This window comes from Panthera onca, chromosome X (genome assembly GCF_046562875.1).
Source record: "Panthera onca isolate mPanOnc1 chromosome X, mPanOnc1 haplotype 2, whole genome shotgun sequence".
Lineage (NCBI taxonomy): Eukaryota > Metazoa > Chordata > Mammalia > Carnivora > Felidae > Panthera > Panthera onca.
The window spans coordinates 128,489,508-128,507,834 of NC_138357.1; the positions used below are offsets into that span (position 1 = coordinate 128,489,508).

The following is an 18,327-nucleotide window of genomic DNA, read 5'->3' on the forward strand; positions in this document are numbered from 1 at the left end:
AATACAATTAGTTTGAAGCTCCGAGCATGTGCTCCTGGGTTTGTTTCTGTGCAGAAAGATGACTCCACTCTGCACTTGGACCCTACAGCGGACAAAAGCAGAGTGGTGGTCCCCATGCTCACACCCTTGGTCACTTGCGGTCACCTGTCACTGTCTGTCTTCTACTGGACCACAGGGCACCGTTCCTCAGCTCTCCCGACGCCTGCAAACCGTGTCATGATTCTCCAACACTGGACCTTCCCAGGGTTACTGAACATTTCTGAATATTTTACAGCTCGTCTTCGGTGGACCAGAGACTGCCAGAAAGTCAGTGTGGACAGCTTGTACCGACCCCGAGGAGACGGGAACTGAGGAGGGAATCACATGGGAGTCATGGGAATGCTTTGGGCTCTTGGAGGACTGTTCTCTCTAAAAAAATATGACTGTCCCCAATCACCGGGGCAACTGATGGGACAGTAGGCAACCAGGAAGTACCCCACGTTTTCCATCTTAATCCCAACCAAGACTACCTCTCTGGTTACAAATATCCTCCAAAGATATAGTGATGCTTCCCACCCTCCACCCCTGTTACGTCCACCTGTCCGTCTGTGCGTCCTGTTTGTAAGACTTCCTTGAACATGATACAGACAACAAGCCTCGTCCCCACCGCAGATCTCCTTAATGTGCCCCTTAGTTTATTTATTTGATCTTTCACGTTTACACATGGTATTTCTGACCAACAGAGGTCTGGCTCTCAGCCTCTGATTTAATTTAGAATGGTTTTCCCAGCTTTCGGATGAATGGCCCATCCATCATATCAGTGTCTGGAGACACGTGTCTTTCTGACAACCGCAGGGAGGGTCGTGGGTGGTGACTCTACCGGCATATCCCGAATGGAGACCAGAGATGCTGGTCAGCACCCAACAATGCACAAGACACCCCACAACAGACAGACATCCAGCCCCAAATGGCAGTAGTGCCCGAGCCAAGGCACCCTGATCTACCGACTTCTAAGATTTGTGTACACTTTAAAAAATGTTACACTTCCTCATCTGGATTTTATCCTGGTACACGTTTAACTTTATATTAAAAGGACTGGATCACTGCCTTTCTCTGTAAATCAAGTTGGGGTCTCAAGCTTAGGACGGTTTGTTAAAATAAATGAACACGTTCATTTTCCCCCCTAGGTTCTGAGATAGTTCCTATCACATGGAAATGAATTTCTTGTGGCCAACGTAACAGAACGTCCTTGATCAAGTGCCCAGTCTCAGGACCTTCTAACTGATAAGTCTCTGTTCCCCACCCCCAGGTACTGGGTAGCAATGTTTTCTATGCCTTCTAGCATTCTTTTTTAAGATTCCGTTTTTTTTTTTAAGTTTATTTATTTATTTTGAAAAAGACAGAGAGAGCGCCAACCAGGGAGGGGCAGAGAGAGAGAGAGAGAGAGAGAGGAAGCAGAATCCCAAGCAGAGAATTTCTGATTTAAAATGTCTGAGGGTAATGCTGTTTTTTAAATGTGTTTTGCTCTTAATGTCTACGTTTGTCACATTACAGTCAAAGGACATAACATCCAATTCCTGCGCCAAGTAACACATTAAATGCCTCCTTGTGCCGTGAGTATAAAATCAATTTTTCTAAGTGGTCCGTGGCAGATGAGAAAAAGGGCCATTGTTTATAGAACGCGTAACGTTTAAGAGATACCTTATGCTTTATTCATTAGATCAACTTACATGTCTGCTTTGTGAGTTAAAAACCAGCAAAACGCTATGAAAAGACTCTCCCTCTACGGTTCTTTCCGTTTGCCTGTGTATCAGATAGGTTTTATTTTTACGTGCTTTGTATAGGGATCGTTGGTGCACGGTCTTGAGCGGTATTATGTAACGTGTGAATTCTCCACTTGATTAGATAGCGTCTCTTGTCTGGATCCTGACACTCGGAAGAACCCTCTGATCGCCTCTGCTTTTCCTTCCTTGTACGTGTGATCCAATCCATCTGTCCATCCTTTATCAAATAAATATATCAGATAGAGGAGGAGGGGTGGGGGTTGGGGAACAGGTGACAAGGACGAAGGAGGGCACCTGTTGCGATGAGCCCCAGATCCTGTATGGACATGTTTAACAACTATATTAGACACCTGAAACTAAATAAGAGTACACATGAACTATCCAGGGGTTTAAATAAAACCTGATAACTAGGGGCACCTGGGTGGCTCAGTTAAGTGTCCGACTCTCTTTATCGCCCCAGGTCATGATCTCACGGTTCACGGGTTCGAGGCCCGCGTCAGGCTCTGTGCTGACAGCTCAGAGCCTGAAGCCTGCTTCCGATTGTGTCTCCCTCTCTCTCCACCCCTCCCCTGCTCATACTCTGTCTCTCTCTGTCTCTCAATAATAAATAAACGTCACTCAGAGCCTGACTCCCGTCTCCAGCCCCTGCCTCCAGGAAGGCGTCCTCTGACCTCACCCCACGGCCCCCACAGCCAAGGATAAAAATGCAAGATGCTAACGCCATGTCGCAATGACCATCTCCTCCAAACTGCAGACATCCAGACCGTGCCTCCGGGAGCCCTGAATTCACACAAGTCTGTTCTTACAACAGTCACCTTCAAGACAATTCTCTTTAGTAGGAAGATGAAGAAAAAAGAGAATTCTCTTTATTAGAAGTAAATGTAGAAAAGGAAAAACGGGCAGTCATGGGATCTGCTCCTGGAGTCATGACCGGGGTCACCCGGAAAGCACCCAGAAGGAACGCGGGGTTGCCCACGCAAACGAGCACCATCCGTGACCGTGTGGTGACACCCCTACGCGCGTCTGCACAGACGGGAGCCTCCCCACGCTCAGGTGCGAATGCACAACCCGCTCTACAGAACCAGGATGTCTGAGGAGCTCATGTGTCTGCATTCGCGAGCATGCGCCCATGGCCGTGAAGGCGTCGTGATCAATCTGAGCTTGGAATCGTCCTCGACCTCCCGTGGCAAACCTTGCGTGGCGATCTCAAGGTCCCGGACTATGGAACGCCTCAATTCAGATCGCTGCAGGGGCGCCCCCTGTTCCCAGGACACATGTCAGAGGCCCGTCGAGGCAGGAACCTGCACCTGCTTCCTTGTCCCTTCCTCCTGCACCTGCTTCCTTGTCCCCGCCTCCTGCACCTGCTTCCTTGTCCCCGCCTCCTGCACCTGCTTCCTTGTCCCTGCCTGTACACACACTGTGCCCGCTGACCATGGGCCAAGTGGGGGTCCTGTTTCTACTGGGCTGGTGCTGTGTGCCCGCAATGCCCCCACCCCACCACCCCCGCTCTCCTTCATGGGACCCTCAACCCCACCCTCGCGTACCGCCGACCTCCCGACCGCTCCCAGTGTCTCGTCCCGGGGAGCAGGTGGCAGGCACAGCGTGGATGTGCAGGCTGGGATCCCAGCTTGGTACGCCCGCCCGAGGGGTGCTGCTAACAGGGGGCCAGAGAGGGGCACCGACGGCAGCCAACCCATCAGGCACCGTGAGGCTTCTCGATCAGCCGTCCCTCGCGTGGCTCGCCTGGTTGTGACATCCCTGGGCCTGCTGGCCAACCCTCCCCAGCCTCTCTCTCCCAGAGTCACCACGAGAAACCCAGAGCTCTCCTCCGTACCCAGACACGCACTCACCACCACGACAGACAGACGCCCGGAAATCTGCGTGCAACACGGGGACACGTACGCACTCATCGGGAAGCAGAGCCCCGTTCCGCCCTCCCAAGGCTCCTGCAGAACCGCCTGAGGATCCCCCGACTCCCGAACTGACATCTCTATCTTCCTTTGGGGGACCTGCCTACGTGGATCACAACTGGCGCGTACCAGAGTCACACGCCCCCCGTGACGGCCCGTGCTCCGGACCCCCCGCACCTCCCTGAGCATCGGCGGCCTCGCGTCCCTGCACGGCAGCAGGAAGCGGCCGAGCGCGTGAGAATCTCCCCGTCTTACCTGAGCAGGCTGGACACCTGTGAGGTGATGAGAACCACCAGCTTCCGGGTCGCCCGCTGCGTCCTCAGCGACTGTCCCAGCACCAGAGCGCCCTGGCAGTACGTGTCATTGGTGGCCAGCGTCACAAACGCCTGGTCCAACACTGTGGACGTGGACAAAAACACCAGAGTGACGTCCCGAGGCGTCTCCCCAGGTGGCCGGGTTCGAGGTCAGCCCTGTCTCTGCCTCTGAATCATCGCAAACTGCTCGATATTTCTCAAACGTTCCCTGGGAACACTTTCCTTACATCCTTCCTTTTTTTTATGTTTTCCTTTATTTTTTTTTAATAGCCTGTACATCCCACGTGGCCCTTGAACTCACGCCCCCGAGATCAAGAGTCACACGCTTCCCAGTCGGGCTCCCTGACGTCCCTTTTCATTGCAAAACACACACAGGGGCGTCTGGGGGGCTCAGTCGTTGAGCGTCCGACTTTAGCTCAGGTCACGATCTCACGGTTCGTGAGTTCGAGCCCCGCGTGGGGCTCTGTGCTGACAGCTCAGAGCCTGGAGCCTGCTTCCCATTCTGTGTTTCTCTCTCTCTCTCTCTCTGCCCCTCTCCTGCTCACACACACTCTCTGTTTCTGAAAAATAAGTAAATATTAAAAACAAAACTAAAAAAAAAAATCACACAGACACCCATGGAGTGTAAGGAGACCCCACCCGTGAAGCACAGCCCAGCAGAATATGATTACAAGGTACTGATGCTCCAAATATCTGATCCTGAGCCCAAGCATATGGAAACGAGTCAGCCACCGTCCGATGATCTGAGCTACATTCTAGATGCCCGTGAGACTCGCCACAAAAAAGCTACGCCTGGTTTCCCACCGCGTGGACAGGACAGGAGGAAACGGTAACAGCAGATCCCGTTGAGGGCCATTTGCAATCCAAGTGCATAGTCTCTCCCGGTGTTCGTGTCTCCTGGGACTTCCAGACTTAGTTCCTGGTCCGCCCAGAGCGCGTTGCCAGGAGAGACACAACAGCGTAAAGAAATCCTGGGCAGGCTCCGTGCTGTCTGCAGAAATTAAAATTCGCAGCACGCAGCGTGGGGCCCGAACACACAGACCTCGGTTCTCGAAGGCCAGAGAGCCGAGCGGAGCCCTCCCCTCCCCTCCCCTCCCAGCAGGGCTGGCGGCTCCCAAAGGAGGGCCTGAAGGACTCACATTCACAGTAAATATAATGTGACAAAGGCAAGCTTCTGAGCGAGGCCTGTTTCTTGGGGCGCCTCCCTGACCTTTACATGCCATAGGGCTACATTCCAAGGTGCATTTGTCACAACAGGATCCCGTCTGCACGTGGCTGCTGCTGCTGCGTTAAGAGGAGTGGGCGAATGGTCTCCTCTGTGGCTTGAGTCTTACCCCACATTTGAGAACTCAACTTTCTAGGCACGAAATACCCATCTACCTACCTGTTATCTATCTGTCCATCCATCATTATCTATCTATCTGTCTATCTATCTATCCATCCATCCATCCATCCATAAATCCATCCATCTATCCACCCATCCATCATATCTATCTATCTATCTTATCTATCTATCTATCTATCTATCATCTATCTATATCTATCCACCCATCCATCCCTCTAACCATCCATCTATTTCTGTGTCTGTCTGTCTATCTATCTATCTGTCCATCCATCCATCATATCTATCTATCTATCTATCTATCTATCTATCCATCCATCCATCAATAAATCCATCCATCTATCCACCCATCATATCTATCTATCTATCTATCTATCTATCTATCTATCTATCATCTATCTATATTTATCCACCCATCCATCCCTCTAACTATCCATCTATTTCTGTGTCTATCTATCTGTCCATCCATCCATCATATCTATCTATCTATCTATCCATCCATCATACCTATGTATCTATCCATCCAACTATCATCTATCTATCTATCTATCTATCTATCTATCTATCTATCTATGTAATCCATCCATCATATCTATCTATCTATCCATCATATCTATCTATCCATCTATTTATCCATCCATCCATTCATCCATCCATCCATCAATAAATCCATCCATCTATCCATCCATCGATCCATCATATCTATCTATCCATCTATATCTATCTATCCATCAATCCGTTCTATCTGTTATCTATTTATCTATCTATCATCTATCTATCTATATCGCCAACATATCAATCAGCTACCATCTATCTATATATCCATCATCTATCATTTACTTACCACATATTATGCACCACCTGTCATCTGTCAACCATTTATTACAATCACCTATCTATCCATTCATCCATCCATCATATCTGTTTGTCTGTCTGTTATCTATCCGCCCATCCATCCATCCATCCATCCATCATCTAGTTATCTCTTTTCCTATCAATCTAGTTTGTTTTGGTTTTGTTTTGTTTTGTTTTTTACACAACTGGCTTTGAATGCTGTTCAGTCTGCAGGGACAGGGATAGTACTCACAGAAATATGGACAACAAAAAACAATGTCGTGGGAAAAGCAAGGAGGGTAGTTTTGCCACGAGGTGCTGGAAGGCCGAGGAGACACCCCTGCGATGCCTGAGACATGGGAACAAAGACTGGGGTCCCCCAGAGACCTCACGGTGACAAGAGAGAGCCCCGGACCAGAACGGATGACCCTGTGACAGGATGGCCATGCAGACAAGAGGCAAGTGTTGCTCAACTGGCCCGAGATAAGGTCCTGGGTGGAACAGAACACGAAAGAGTCCAAAAACTGGTAACAGCACACACTGGTTTTGCAGCGTTTTGTAGGGACATAAATGTACCTGATGTAATCGATGGGTGTTATGAGCTGAATTACGTCACCCCGCCAAATTCACACAAAATCTTCCCCCCGGGACCTCAGAATATGGATATATCTGGAGATGGGGTCTTTGAAGAGGAGATTAAGGTAAAATGAGCTCAGTAGGGTGGGCGTGATCCCACAGGACTGAGGTCCTTATAAGAGGAGTTTAGGATACAGAAAGGCACAGAGGGACGACCATATGAGGACACGGGGACAAGACGGTCTACACACGAAAAAGAGAGGCCACAGGAAGAACCAGTCTCAGCCCCGCCCGGATCTGACTCCCAGCCTCCAGGACCAGGAGAAAAGACACGTATGTTATCTGAGACACGTCATCGAGAGTATTTGTCACAGGAGTCCGGTAATGGCACACCCAGCCCGGGGGAAACGCAGCAGAGAAATCACCCAGCGACCCTTCCTCACAGAAAAAGAAAATCCCCAACGAAGCTTGCTCGGATAGCACCCAAAAAAGAACATCAAATTCTGGCCGAGCAGAAGGTAACAGCACGACCCGACAAAGACCCAACTAGGTTACTCTTACTCATTGATCTTTTCGATGATCAGGAGCCCGGCTGCCCTGTACCTAAGGCAACCGTCAGGCCCAGAACAATTAATTAGATTTCCAACTATCTCACGTTTCAGAACGACCGGGATTGGACACATCAGCGGCTTCCTCGTGAGGCACGGGGTCTCCGGGAATCCCAAATGACGCTCTGCGGACAGGTAGTTCGTTCGCTGATTTCCTACAGAAGTCACAGCCGGGGCTGAAACCACTGAGCGGGTTGGACACAAGGACCCGGGCCTGATTCTGCTCAGGATGGACGGCTTCGTGATCCCACTAACGGGAGTGCACAAAATCACTCACAGGGAGGACCCCCATCAGAGGAAGCAACGCAGACCAATGGGTCTCCACCTTGACAAGGATGAGAATTCACCCACCCACACAGTCCTGCTTTTAAGCACCGACCAAGTTTCCATAAGGCATCAGCCAATGCGGGTTTAAGAAAAAAAAAAAAAACAGATATTCCTGCAAAAGCGAGTTCAGCCAGACAAACGTGGCAGCTGAGAGTTTCCCAATGGGTCTGGAAGAAACCCGTTTATTTTTACCCGTGTCTCTTCCTGGCCTGTCCTCCACTTGACCTGTCTTCCATCCGCCCCCCTCCGAAATAACACAGCCGGCTGGCTCCCTCCTCCGCCCCGTCCGCTTTTACTCAAAGCTGGTTTCTGTTCCCCCCGCCCCCACCCAAGGAAAATGTGGAATCCACAGTTGGGGTCTTGGAGCACGTTGCAGGGCTGACCGGGATGTGTCCCAACGCCTCTCGCTGAATGCTGCCATTATCCACAGGCCCCAGCGGCTTCGGGAAGGTGGTTTCCCCTGTGCAGGAACGCAGGCCTCTCCCTGCAACACAGGACCTGTTTTCCTCCTCCTGGGAACAGACTCTTAACAGCGGGAACCACAGGGAACCATGGTCCTGCGTCCCCGCTCAACAAGTCTCCTTTCTAAGGCCAGAGAAGAGGAAAACACAGATTTACCAACCTCTGAATAAAAAGTAACGTGTTTTTTTTTTTTCTTTCTCTAATGGGCTCGTGCACGGTCACGTCTGGTCTGGTGCAAGACGGGAGGTGGCTTTGTGCCAGCAGGAGGACAGGCATCTTTCTCGGGGGCGAACGTCACACGCTAATCACCTAATTGTGTGGCTCCCTGAAGTGTCCACGTTTGACATCCACAAAACCCAAGGCCACATGCAAAGGGCTGGATCTGAGCCTTCCGGGTCAGGGCCAGCCTTAAGTCCCAGGTGTGCGCCCACCCTAAGCTTGCTGCCGTGCGAGGAGATGATCCGGAACCTGCTATCTGTCGCCCGGTTGCTGAGAACGCCCCCTGCCCATGCTATAAATGGCCCCTCCCCGCTGGTGAGACTCACCCCAACTCCGCCCACCTGGCAGCCCCAGGCTCTGCGAAAGCTTGGAAACACTCGGGTGGCACTGGGGAGGCGAGGGGCTTGGGGAGACTGTGGGGGCACAGCGGGGGTCTCTGCGGATCAGATGGATCTCACAGGTGCCAGAAGGAACAGGGAGGATGAACGCAAAGCCTTCTCCGACTCACCCGGCATGGTTCCGCGCTCGTCGCCTGGCGCACAGTGGGGCTGACCGTCTGGGCTCTCCTGGGCGCGCGGGTGGACTCCGCCGGCTGGAGCAGGGCCTAGCAGAGGCGGCGGCGTCGTCGTCGTCGTCTCCAGGGGACCCGCGCGGAGCTCCAGGCCTGCAGGCGACAGCTGCACTCCAGATACCCACAGCTGCAGCCCCAGCCCGGCGCGCCCCGACCCTGGGCCCTGCTGAACCCGAGCCCCCTCCACGACCCCCGTACCCTGCACGTCCTCGTCCGTGCTCGTGGGCAGCCTCTGTCCTCCAGCCAAGCTCCCCTCGACCCTGTTTCCCCGACCCGGAGTCACCTGCGACCCCTCTGCGCCCCGGGGCACCCTCAGGCTTGCTCTGGCCCTAGCCCGTCCGCCCGGGTGGCAGAAGCGTCCCCGCCGTGCCCGGCACTCCCTCCAGCCTCCGCCCTCCAGCCTCCACCGTGCCCCCCGCTCCCTCCGGGGGGCCCCTAGACCCCTCGAAGCTCCCGAGTCACCTGCGGCCCCGCCGCGCCCCGCCCCTCCTACTAGCGCCCGGAGGCCTCGGCCCCACCCTGGCCCCGCGCCCCTGTCGCCTCCTTCCCTGCGGGTCCCCCCACAGCGTGCGCCACCCCGCCCCTCGTCCCTCGGCTCCCCCGCAGCGTCCCCCGCCCGGTCCCCGCCACGCCCCAGCAGCCTCCACGCCCCCGCACGTCCCGAGCTCACCAGCAACCGGGAGACACCCTCCCCGGACTCCTGCCCAGGACCCAGCAACCCCGCGCCCCCCACACCTCCTGCGCACTCCGGCAGCCCAGCGCCCCCTCCCCAGATCCCGCCCAGCCCCCTCAGTCCCGCCCCCCCATGCCTTCTGCGCGCCCCCCACACCTCCTGCGCACTCCGGCAGCCCGGCGCCCCCTCCCCAGATCCCTGCCCAGCCCCCGCAGCCGCGCGCCCCCCAATACCTTCTGCGCGCCCCCCACACCTCCTGCGCACTCCGGCAGCCCAGCGCCCCCTCCCCAGATCCCGCCCAGCCCCCTCAGTCCCGCCCCCCCATACCTTCCGGGCGCCCCCCACACCTCCTGCGCTCCGGCAGCCTCTGGCCGGGCAGGCGCTGAGAGGCCCCGCGGCCCGCGCCCCGCGATTGGCCGCTAGCCGGAAGCCAGGCCCCACCCCCGCTCGGCCGCAGGGGCACAGGTCCCCACCTCCGCCGCAGACCCCGCCCCCCCCCGCCCCCCCCCCCCCCCGCCCCGGGCCAGCGCCAGACTGAGCCGCGACAGCCCTCCGTCCCCGCCCCTGCCCCCACCCCACCCCACCCCACCCCACCCCCAAGCCCCCTCCTTGCCAAATCCTGGAGCCCCAGGTTTGGAGGTTTGCACATTTAACCTTCAACCAGCCCGCCCCAAAGTAAATGTTTGCAGTGGCCTGGCCGGCCTGGGCTCAAGGCCAGCGAGCTGCCCTGCGGAGGCCACGCTGGAGACCTACCCGCAGGGACCGCGACGCTGGATCTTAACCGAATTCGGGGCGAGCGCAGGGAAGAGCGAAGCGGGCGCGCGCAGGAAGGCGGGAGAGGACCACAAGATTAATGAAGTCTTGGCGCCTCAGCGCTTGAATCCGTGCGCGCCTGGGCCAGGGCACCTGTGAGTGTGCGCGCGAGTGGGCGCGCGTGCGCACGCAGGGGTGTGCCTGTGACCCCGCAAAGCACCAGAGGGTGGGTCTAAGACTTGGATATGTAAGTGACCGGCCTCAGGCATGGATGCAACAGTGAGCGAGCCTATCGGCCGGTGAGTGAGTGAGCGAAGGGAATAACTGAACACACGCTTCAGTCAAAGGAGGAGGGAATCCATGAATGAGTATAGGAGTGCGTGCAGTGCATGCATGAGTGAGCTCCTGCGCCGTCGCTGGGGAAAAGGCTACCCATATCCACGCATGAGTGAGTTCCTGCACCCTCGCTGGGGGAGGGGTGCCCGTATCCACGCATGAGTGAGTTCCTGCACCATCCATGGGGGCGGGGTGCCCATATCCACGCATGAGTGAGTTCCTGCACCGTCGCTGGGGGCGGGGTGCCCGTATCCACGCATGAGTGAGTTCCTGCACCGTGGCTGGGGGCGGGGTGCCCGTATCCACGCATGAGTGAGTTCCTGCACCGTCGCTGGGGGAGGGGTGCCCGTATCCACGCATGAGTGAGCTCCTGCACCATAGCTGGGGGAGGGGTGCCCGTATCCATGAAGGCGTGAGTTCCTGCACCATCACTGGGTGGATGGGGAAAGGGGAACATGGGTACCCAGAAATGCTGCCCTGAAGAGACGAACGTCTTGGACGCACAACTTGAAGGGTCAGCAGACGAACGCAGGGTAGGAGTTAGCGTTAGGACAGGAGACACGTGAGCCATGGAGAGTCGCAGAGGGAGGGAAATGGCAGCCAGATGGGCCAAGAACTCCTGAGACCAGACAGCTCGTGACTGGGGCCATGGGAGAGCGTTAAGGACCAGTGGTCAGAGAGAGCAGGCAGTTCCTTCTGGAACTCTTCATTCTCTGTGGCCTTCCTGGATCCAATGAGCTGTCATTGTCCTTCTGGCTCTGGGGTCCAGGGGGCATATATCTGCAGGGGCAGTTGACATGCCTGTTGTTCAGGGACAGAACTGGGCTTCCCGCTTTGCGAAGTCACCTGGGGTAAGGGAGGAGGACAGAAGAGTCACAGAGGAGGTCACCTCCCCACAACAGGACTTTGGTGGATTTCATGATTCCCCATTGTGATAAGTGGCCCACTAGTGACTGCATGGGGAACAGGGGCTTTGCATCCTTAAAAGCCGCAGGCCTCAGGGGGCTTGGAAAAGAAGGACCTTGGGCGTAATAATGGCAGAGACGGAGAAGGGAAGGGACCCAGGTTCCAGCAGCCCGTGTCCACAGAGGCAGCAGCTTGATGGGTAACCATCCGCCTCAGGGCACAGGTGCTGGTGGGGTTATTCACCCCAGGGCCCAGAGGGGCCCAGAGCTGTTAAGACCTTGCAAGCCGGTGAGGGGAAGTGGGCAACGCCATCTGGAACACTCGGGGGCAGCGCCACGCCTCATCATGCTCACGGTCTCCAGAACGCACACCTAGTGAGCCACGAAGGTATCGTGGGTCTGACGCCACTGGAGAGGGGCTTATGGAGCTCCCTGCCCCCACCACGGGCTGTGTGCACCTGCTTGACCACTTCTGGGGTCTGGAAAGGTATCTGCAGGGCTCACTGAGCCTCTAGAAGGTTCTCTGAAATCTCCGCAGCCTCCAGACTAGCAGTGGGAAGAGGAGAAACGTTCTCAGGAAGGTGGACAGCATGGGGAAGAGTTCCCGTGTGAGGCCTGCTCGGCCCCCCACACCCCCCTCGCTTCCAGGGGCAGGGGGACGCTCCCTGGCCTCTGTGGTGGTCTTGCTTCTGGCTCCATTATTTCCCGAGTGTCCCCACACATCCGAGCCACGGGGTCATTCTGTTGGGCCTCATTCTGGCCTGTCAGTGAGCAAAGTGTGGAGTGCTGTGTGCAAAGGCCCTCCTATGAGGCATGGGGTCCTGGGACGGGACTCCAACAGTAAGAGATCCATTTGCAAATGTCCCAGACGGGTCCTGCCTCCTTTACTACATGGGGCAGTGAGGTTCCCAAATTGTCCCCTTTCTGTGGGTTGGAAGCTGTCTACCAGCAGGGTTTCCCCCCCGGCACCGGTGACGTGTGGGGCAGGGCATGCTCTGATGTGCGGCATCTTGGGCACTGTAGGGTGTGCAGAAGCTTCTCTGGTCTCCACCCATAAGTGCCAGTGGCACTTCCCTCCCCTCCCTCAGTTGTGATCACCACAAACAACTGCACACATGGCCAACAGTCCCCTGAGGGGCAGAATCAGCACTAGGTAGTTAGCCATAGGGAGGGAGGAGAGGAGGGAGGGATGCATGGATGGATAGATAATACATATGATGGATGGATGGGTCGATCGATAGATAGACAATAGATAGACATACATATATATATATATGATGGATAGATGGATAGATACATACATAGAAGAGATGAATGGATAAATGGATTGATGGATTGACAGATGGATGAATAAGATTGATTGATTCATTCATTCATTGATTGGATGGATGGATGGATGGATGGACGGATGGATCGATGGATGGATGAGTGGGTGGGTGGGTGGATGGATGGATGGATGCATGGATGAATGGATTGATTGATAGATAATAGATAGATGGATACATACATACATATGATGGATGGATAGATAGATAGATAGATAGATAGATAGATAGATAACAGTTGTATAGATAGATGATGGATGATGCATGGATGAATGGATTGATCAATAGATAATAGATAGGTACATACATACATATGATGGATGGATGGATGGATGGATGGATGGATGGATGGATGAGTGGGTGGGTGGATGGATGCATGGATGAATGGATTGATTGATAGATAATAGATAGATGGATACATACATACATATGATGGATAGATAGATAGATAACAGTTGTATAGATAGATGACGGATGATGCATGGATGAATGGATTGATCAATAGATAATAGATAGGTACATACATACATATGATGGATGGATGGATGGATGGATGGATGGATGAGTGGGTGGGTGGATGGATGCATGGATGAATGGATTGATTGATAGATAATAGATAGATGGATACATACATACATATGATGGATGGATAGATAGATAGATAACAGTTGTATAGATAGATGACGGATGATGCATGGATGAATGGATTGATCAATAGATAATAGATAGGTACATACATACATATGATGGATGGATGGATAGATAGATACATACATAGATACATAGAAGAGATGGATAAATGGATGGATGGATGTATGGATAAGATTGATTGATTCATTCATTCATTGATATGATGCATGGATGATTGGACAGATGGATGGATGTATGCATGGATGGATGGATGGATACATAGATAGATAATATATATGATGGATGGATGGATGCATGGATGAATGGATTGATCGATAGATGATAGATACATACAGACATACATACAGACATACATACGTACGTTGGATGGATAGATAGAGAATAGTTGGATAGATGACAGATGGATGGATGGGTGGACGGATCGATGCATTGATCGATAAATAATGGATAGATACATACATACATGCATACATACATATGATGGATGGATAGATACATAGGTAGATATGATGGATGGTTGGATATTTAGATGGGTAGACGAATGGAGTCTCTTGTCCCGAGGCAGGGTTTCTTGCCATCAGCACTGCTGACGTCTGGGGCTGGATGACTCTTTGACACGGGGCGTCCTGGGCACCGTGTTGCCCAGCGTCCCTCCCTGGTCTCCACCCACCATCTGCCAGGAGCCCCCTCACCCAGTTGTAAGAACTGAAAATGTCTCCAGACTTTGCCCCGAGGCCTCCGGGAACGAAATCACGCCTGGCTGAGAATGTCCGTCCTGCGGCAAGAGAGCCTTCTGGGTGGACGCCAGCTTGGGGCCGCACCAAGCAGAGCCGGCTGCCAGGCCCTGAAACCGGGGCGTCCCCGCCCCCGCGTCAGGCCACATCATGTGGGCGTTAGTCCCAGGGGTGCGTGCGCGCGGAACGAAGGCTCAGTGGGCACCGTGGGGGTCTGCGTGCGCAGTGGAGTCTGACCTGGCGCCTATCCTGAGTGTCCCCCCCTGCGGCCCAGGCACATCCCCGTCCAAGCGGAGCACAAGCCTCTAGCTTTCCATTCACACGCACGTCACGGACCTCCGGGCCACTTACCAGGGGCCTCTGTGGCTTCTCCACGTGCCCAGCGTGCGCTGGGGTGGGGCGTCTTGCGCACAGCAGGGTCCACCCTGCGTCCTGGCCTCCACCCCCACAGGCCAGGGGCACCCGCCCACCGGCCTCCCAAGCCAGAGGCAGGAGCTAAGGGCGGGGGAGGGGGGGCCCGGGGGGGCCCTCTCCCTGGGAGCCTGAGGGGCAGGGAGGTCCGGCTGGAGCGCGCAGATGGCTTCTTGTCCTCCCTGCGCCAACCTTTCCCTGTGCTGAGTCGCAGATAAGCGCTCCCAAAGGGAAGCTGGAATTCTGCTGTGTCAGCCAGCTCTCAGAGGACCAGAAACGGGGCCAGGGGCTGGGTGGGCTTCACCCCGCCCCCAAGCCATCCACCAAACGGGAGCCCTGGCTCTGCCCCCACCAGACAGCAAGAGCAGCCCCTCCCCCCTGGCACTCCCCACCCCCACCCAGGGAAAATCTCAGGAATGCACACCCTCAGCGCTTCCCCCGGCCCGGAACCCTGAGGAAGAGAAAACTGAGTCTGGGGGCCAGGGGGTGCTGTGTGCGCACAAGCCCTCCAGATGCATCATCTAGGAGGGGGTCTGCTCTGCTTGCAGGGAGAGGCTGGGAGGGGGCTCCAGGAGGGGGTCACCCTGATCCCTGGGGGAGGTGGGAGGTGGGAGGGGGCTACGGGACTGGGTCTGTTCTGACCCTTGGGAGAGGTGGGGAGGGGGCTCCAGGACGGGGCCTTTTCTGACCCCTGGGGAAGGCGGATGGGGGGCTCCAGGACAGGGTCAGCTCTGATCTGTGGGGGAGGGGGGAGGGGGCTGCAGGACGGAGTCAGCTTTGATCCCTTGGGGGGGGGGGGGGTGGGAGGGGGCTCCGGGACGGGGTCTGTTCTGATCCCTGGGGGAAGTGGGAGGGGGCTCCAGGAGGGGGTCAGCTGTGACCCCTGGGGGAGGTGGGAGGGGGCTCCGGGACGGGGTCTGTTCTGACCCCTGGGAGAGGTGGGGAGGGGGCTCCAGGATGGGGTCTGTTCTGACCCCTGGGGGAGGTGGGAGGGGGCTCCGGGACAGAGCCTTTTCTGATCCCTGGGGGAGGTGAGAGGGGGCTCCAGGAGGGGGTCAGCTCTGATCCCTGGGGGAGGTGGGGAGGGGGCTCCGGGACAGGGTCTGTTCTGACCCCCGGGGGAGGTGGGAGGGGTTCCGGAAAGGGGTCTGTTCTGATCCCTGGGGGAGGTGGGAGGGGGCTCCAGGACAGGGTCTGTTCTGACCCCTGGGGAAGGTGGGGAGGGGGCCACTGGACCCTGGGGGCAGGAGAGGGTGGGCCAGGATGAAAGGCAGCGGGAAATGGCCAATCACCCGAGAGGTTTAGGAGAAGGTTCAGGAACCCCAGCAGCCGTCCTGTATCCTGAGACCCAGTACCCCCTGCCCCACTCCCCTGCCTGCCCCGTGGGACCCTTGCAGTCCTGAATTTGGGCCTGGAAACCAGGACAAAAGGCAGTGACCCCAGGGGAGCTGCCGGGCTCCTGGCCAGAGGGTGGGTCCATTTTTAACCCCCCAGCGGAAGGTGTGGTGTCCTCTGCTTTCCTGTGATAAGGCGGTTGCTGCGGGTTGCTGACTGCACAAGGGAGTCTGTATTCTCCCCAACGGAGCCCTGGGGAGAAAATGGAACTTTTTTTTTTTTAAGTTAATTTATTTATCTATCTTGAGAGAGAAGCAGAGCCGGTGAGCAGGGGAGGGGCAGAGAGAGAGGGACAGAGAGTCCCAGGCATCAGATCCCAATCCAGGCGGGGCTCCTATCCCCAACCTGGAGACCCTGACCTGAGCTGAGGTCAAGACTCTGAAGCTTAACCGCTTAACTGACCGAGCCACCCAGGCGCCCCGAGAATGTGACTTTCGTCCTACACCAGAAAAAGTATTGCAGACGTGAAGGACCTTACTTTTTTCTTCTTCTGGTTTCCTTTTGTATTAATCACTATGTGTCGGGATAGATTTCTAACCCAGAAGCTACAAAAACAAAAACAAAAACCCGCCAACCAGTGTGATTGTGCAACGCGCTTTTGAGACAAAGGCCAAATGAATTAACTTGAAAAACAAGCAAAAGGATGAGAAAAAATATGCCTATTACACGATGATTGCAATTGCAAATTAAACGACTGTAATTGTATATCCGTATTGTAGGACACGGTCATATCTAAAGAACTATAATTGCAAGCCGGTGGATACAAAAAGAAATAATAATCAAAGGACTTATATCTACTGGTTGACTTTCAACCTCCATCCCTGCCCCGAGTCAAAAGCATAAAGGGATAAAAGATAAAACTGGAATGCAGATAAGAAATGGGTCTTAATTAGGGCTCCAGAGATTGGTGGGAGGCAGGCTGTGACAACTGGAGCTACAGCAGCCATATTGTGCCATGAGTAAAACTGGCTAATGGGCTGCAAAAGCTGAGGTCACCAAACAGACAACTGGGCCACGGGAGGAAATTATTGAACCCTCAAGTTATCCCACCCCAGAGGCTCAAACCTCACTAGGTCTTCTTATGTGATAATATCTTTATGGTTTTATCCATTTCGAGATGGCTTTGTGTGGCTTCCACAGAAAAGCATCCAAATTCATACAATCTAGCAGAAGTTCTCAAGCCTTCTGGTCACAAGACTCCTTGATACTCTTACATTTTGAAATAATCTGTCATTGCCCGCTTTCCTACTGAAATAGAATACACATAGGTCCTGGCGTTCACTGTTCCCCATCACAACGTCATTTATTTTATGAATTCTAAATGGCTACCCGTTGACCAACGGATTCACCACTGGCTGGATGAAATAATCTATCATTGCCCATTTTCTAAATGGAAAATGTGTATGTGTAAAAATACATAAAACAGAGCAGGACTTAACTGAATTCATTAATAAAAGAAACGATGATGGGCCTTTGTGGTGGCAAAAAACGTCATTTTAAAAGAATCTTGGTCGGGGGTGCCTCGGTGGCTCATTCAGTTGGGCGTCTGACTTCAGCTCAGGACATGATCACACAGTTCATGAGTTTGAGCCCCGCGTTGGGCTCTGTGCTGACAGCTCGGAGCCTGGAACCTGCTTCTGATCCTGTGTCTCCCTCTCTCTGCCCCTCCCCCGTTCATGGTCTGTCTGTCTCTCTCTCTCCCTCTCTCTCAAAAATAAATAAATATTTAAAAAATTAAAAAAAAGATTCTCGGGGGGGTGCATGAATCATACATACCATTGTCTCTCTTTTGTGACTCCTTCTGAATTTTTATTGTTAAATTTAGCAAACACAAATAACCAACACGTCCTCTTTTATTGATGATTTCCTGACATGGTTGTGCACGTTGTTTTAAAAGGTTTTTAAGACTGTAGACCTAGGAAGAATATACAGAAAAAAATGAAATTTCTGAAGCTCTAAGACCTAGCTCTCCTTAAATATATTTTTACAAGCCATATACATATATATTAAAAATATATAAATATAAAATATATTCTATACATTATATTATATATCCCATATCTGTATATCTATATTATATTACTATATTATATATATTATATAAATAGGAGATATCTATATCTTATATATCCCATGTGTGTATATCTTATATATGTAAGATATATATAATGTCATATAAAATCTATATATCACATATTGTAATATAGATAATTGTATA

General features: G+C 53.7%; 1 protein-coding gene across 4 annotated transcripts in view; it reads right to left on the minus strand.

Annotated features, from left to right (window-relative positions):
- The window catches only part of LOC145714235 (glycogenin-2-like), a 32,223-nt gene extending 21,575 nt beyond the window's left edge, over positions 1–10,648 (minus strand). For 2 of the 4 annotated variants that reach the window (XM_081793492.1, XM_081793489.1), the window contains exons 1-3: positions 9,736–9,822; positions 8,864–9,019; positions 3,929–4,070 (exon numbers count right to left, since the gene is read on the minus strand). In XM_081793492.1, the coding sequence (XP_081649618.1) occupies positions 3,929–4,070; positions 8,864–8,870 (149 nt within the window). In that variant the 5' untranslated portion in view covers positions 8,871–9,019; positions 9,736–9,822. Of the gene's footprint in view, positions 1–3,928; positions 4,071–8,863; positions 9,020–9,735; positions 9,823–9,926; positions 10,033–10,352 lie in introns of those variants that run through there. The other 2 variants (XM_081793491.1, XM_081793490.1) reach the window with 2 other exon arrangements.
- Positions 10,649–18,327: the final 7,679 nt, after the last annotated feature.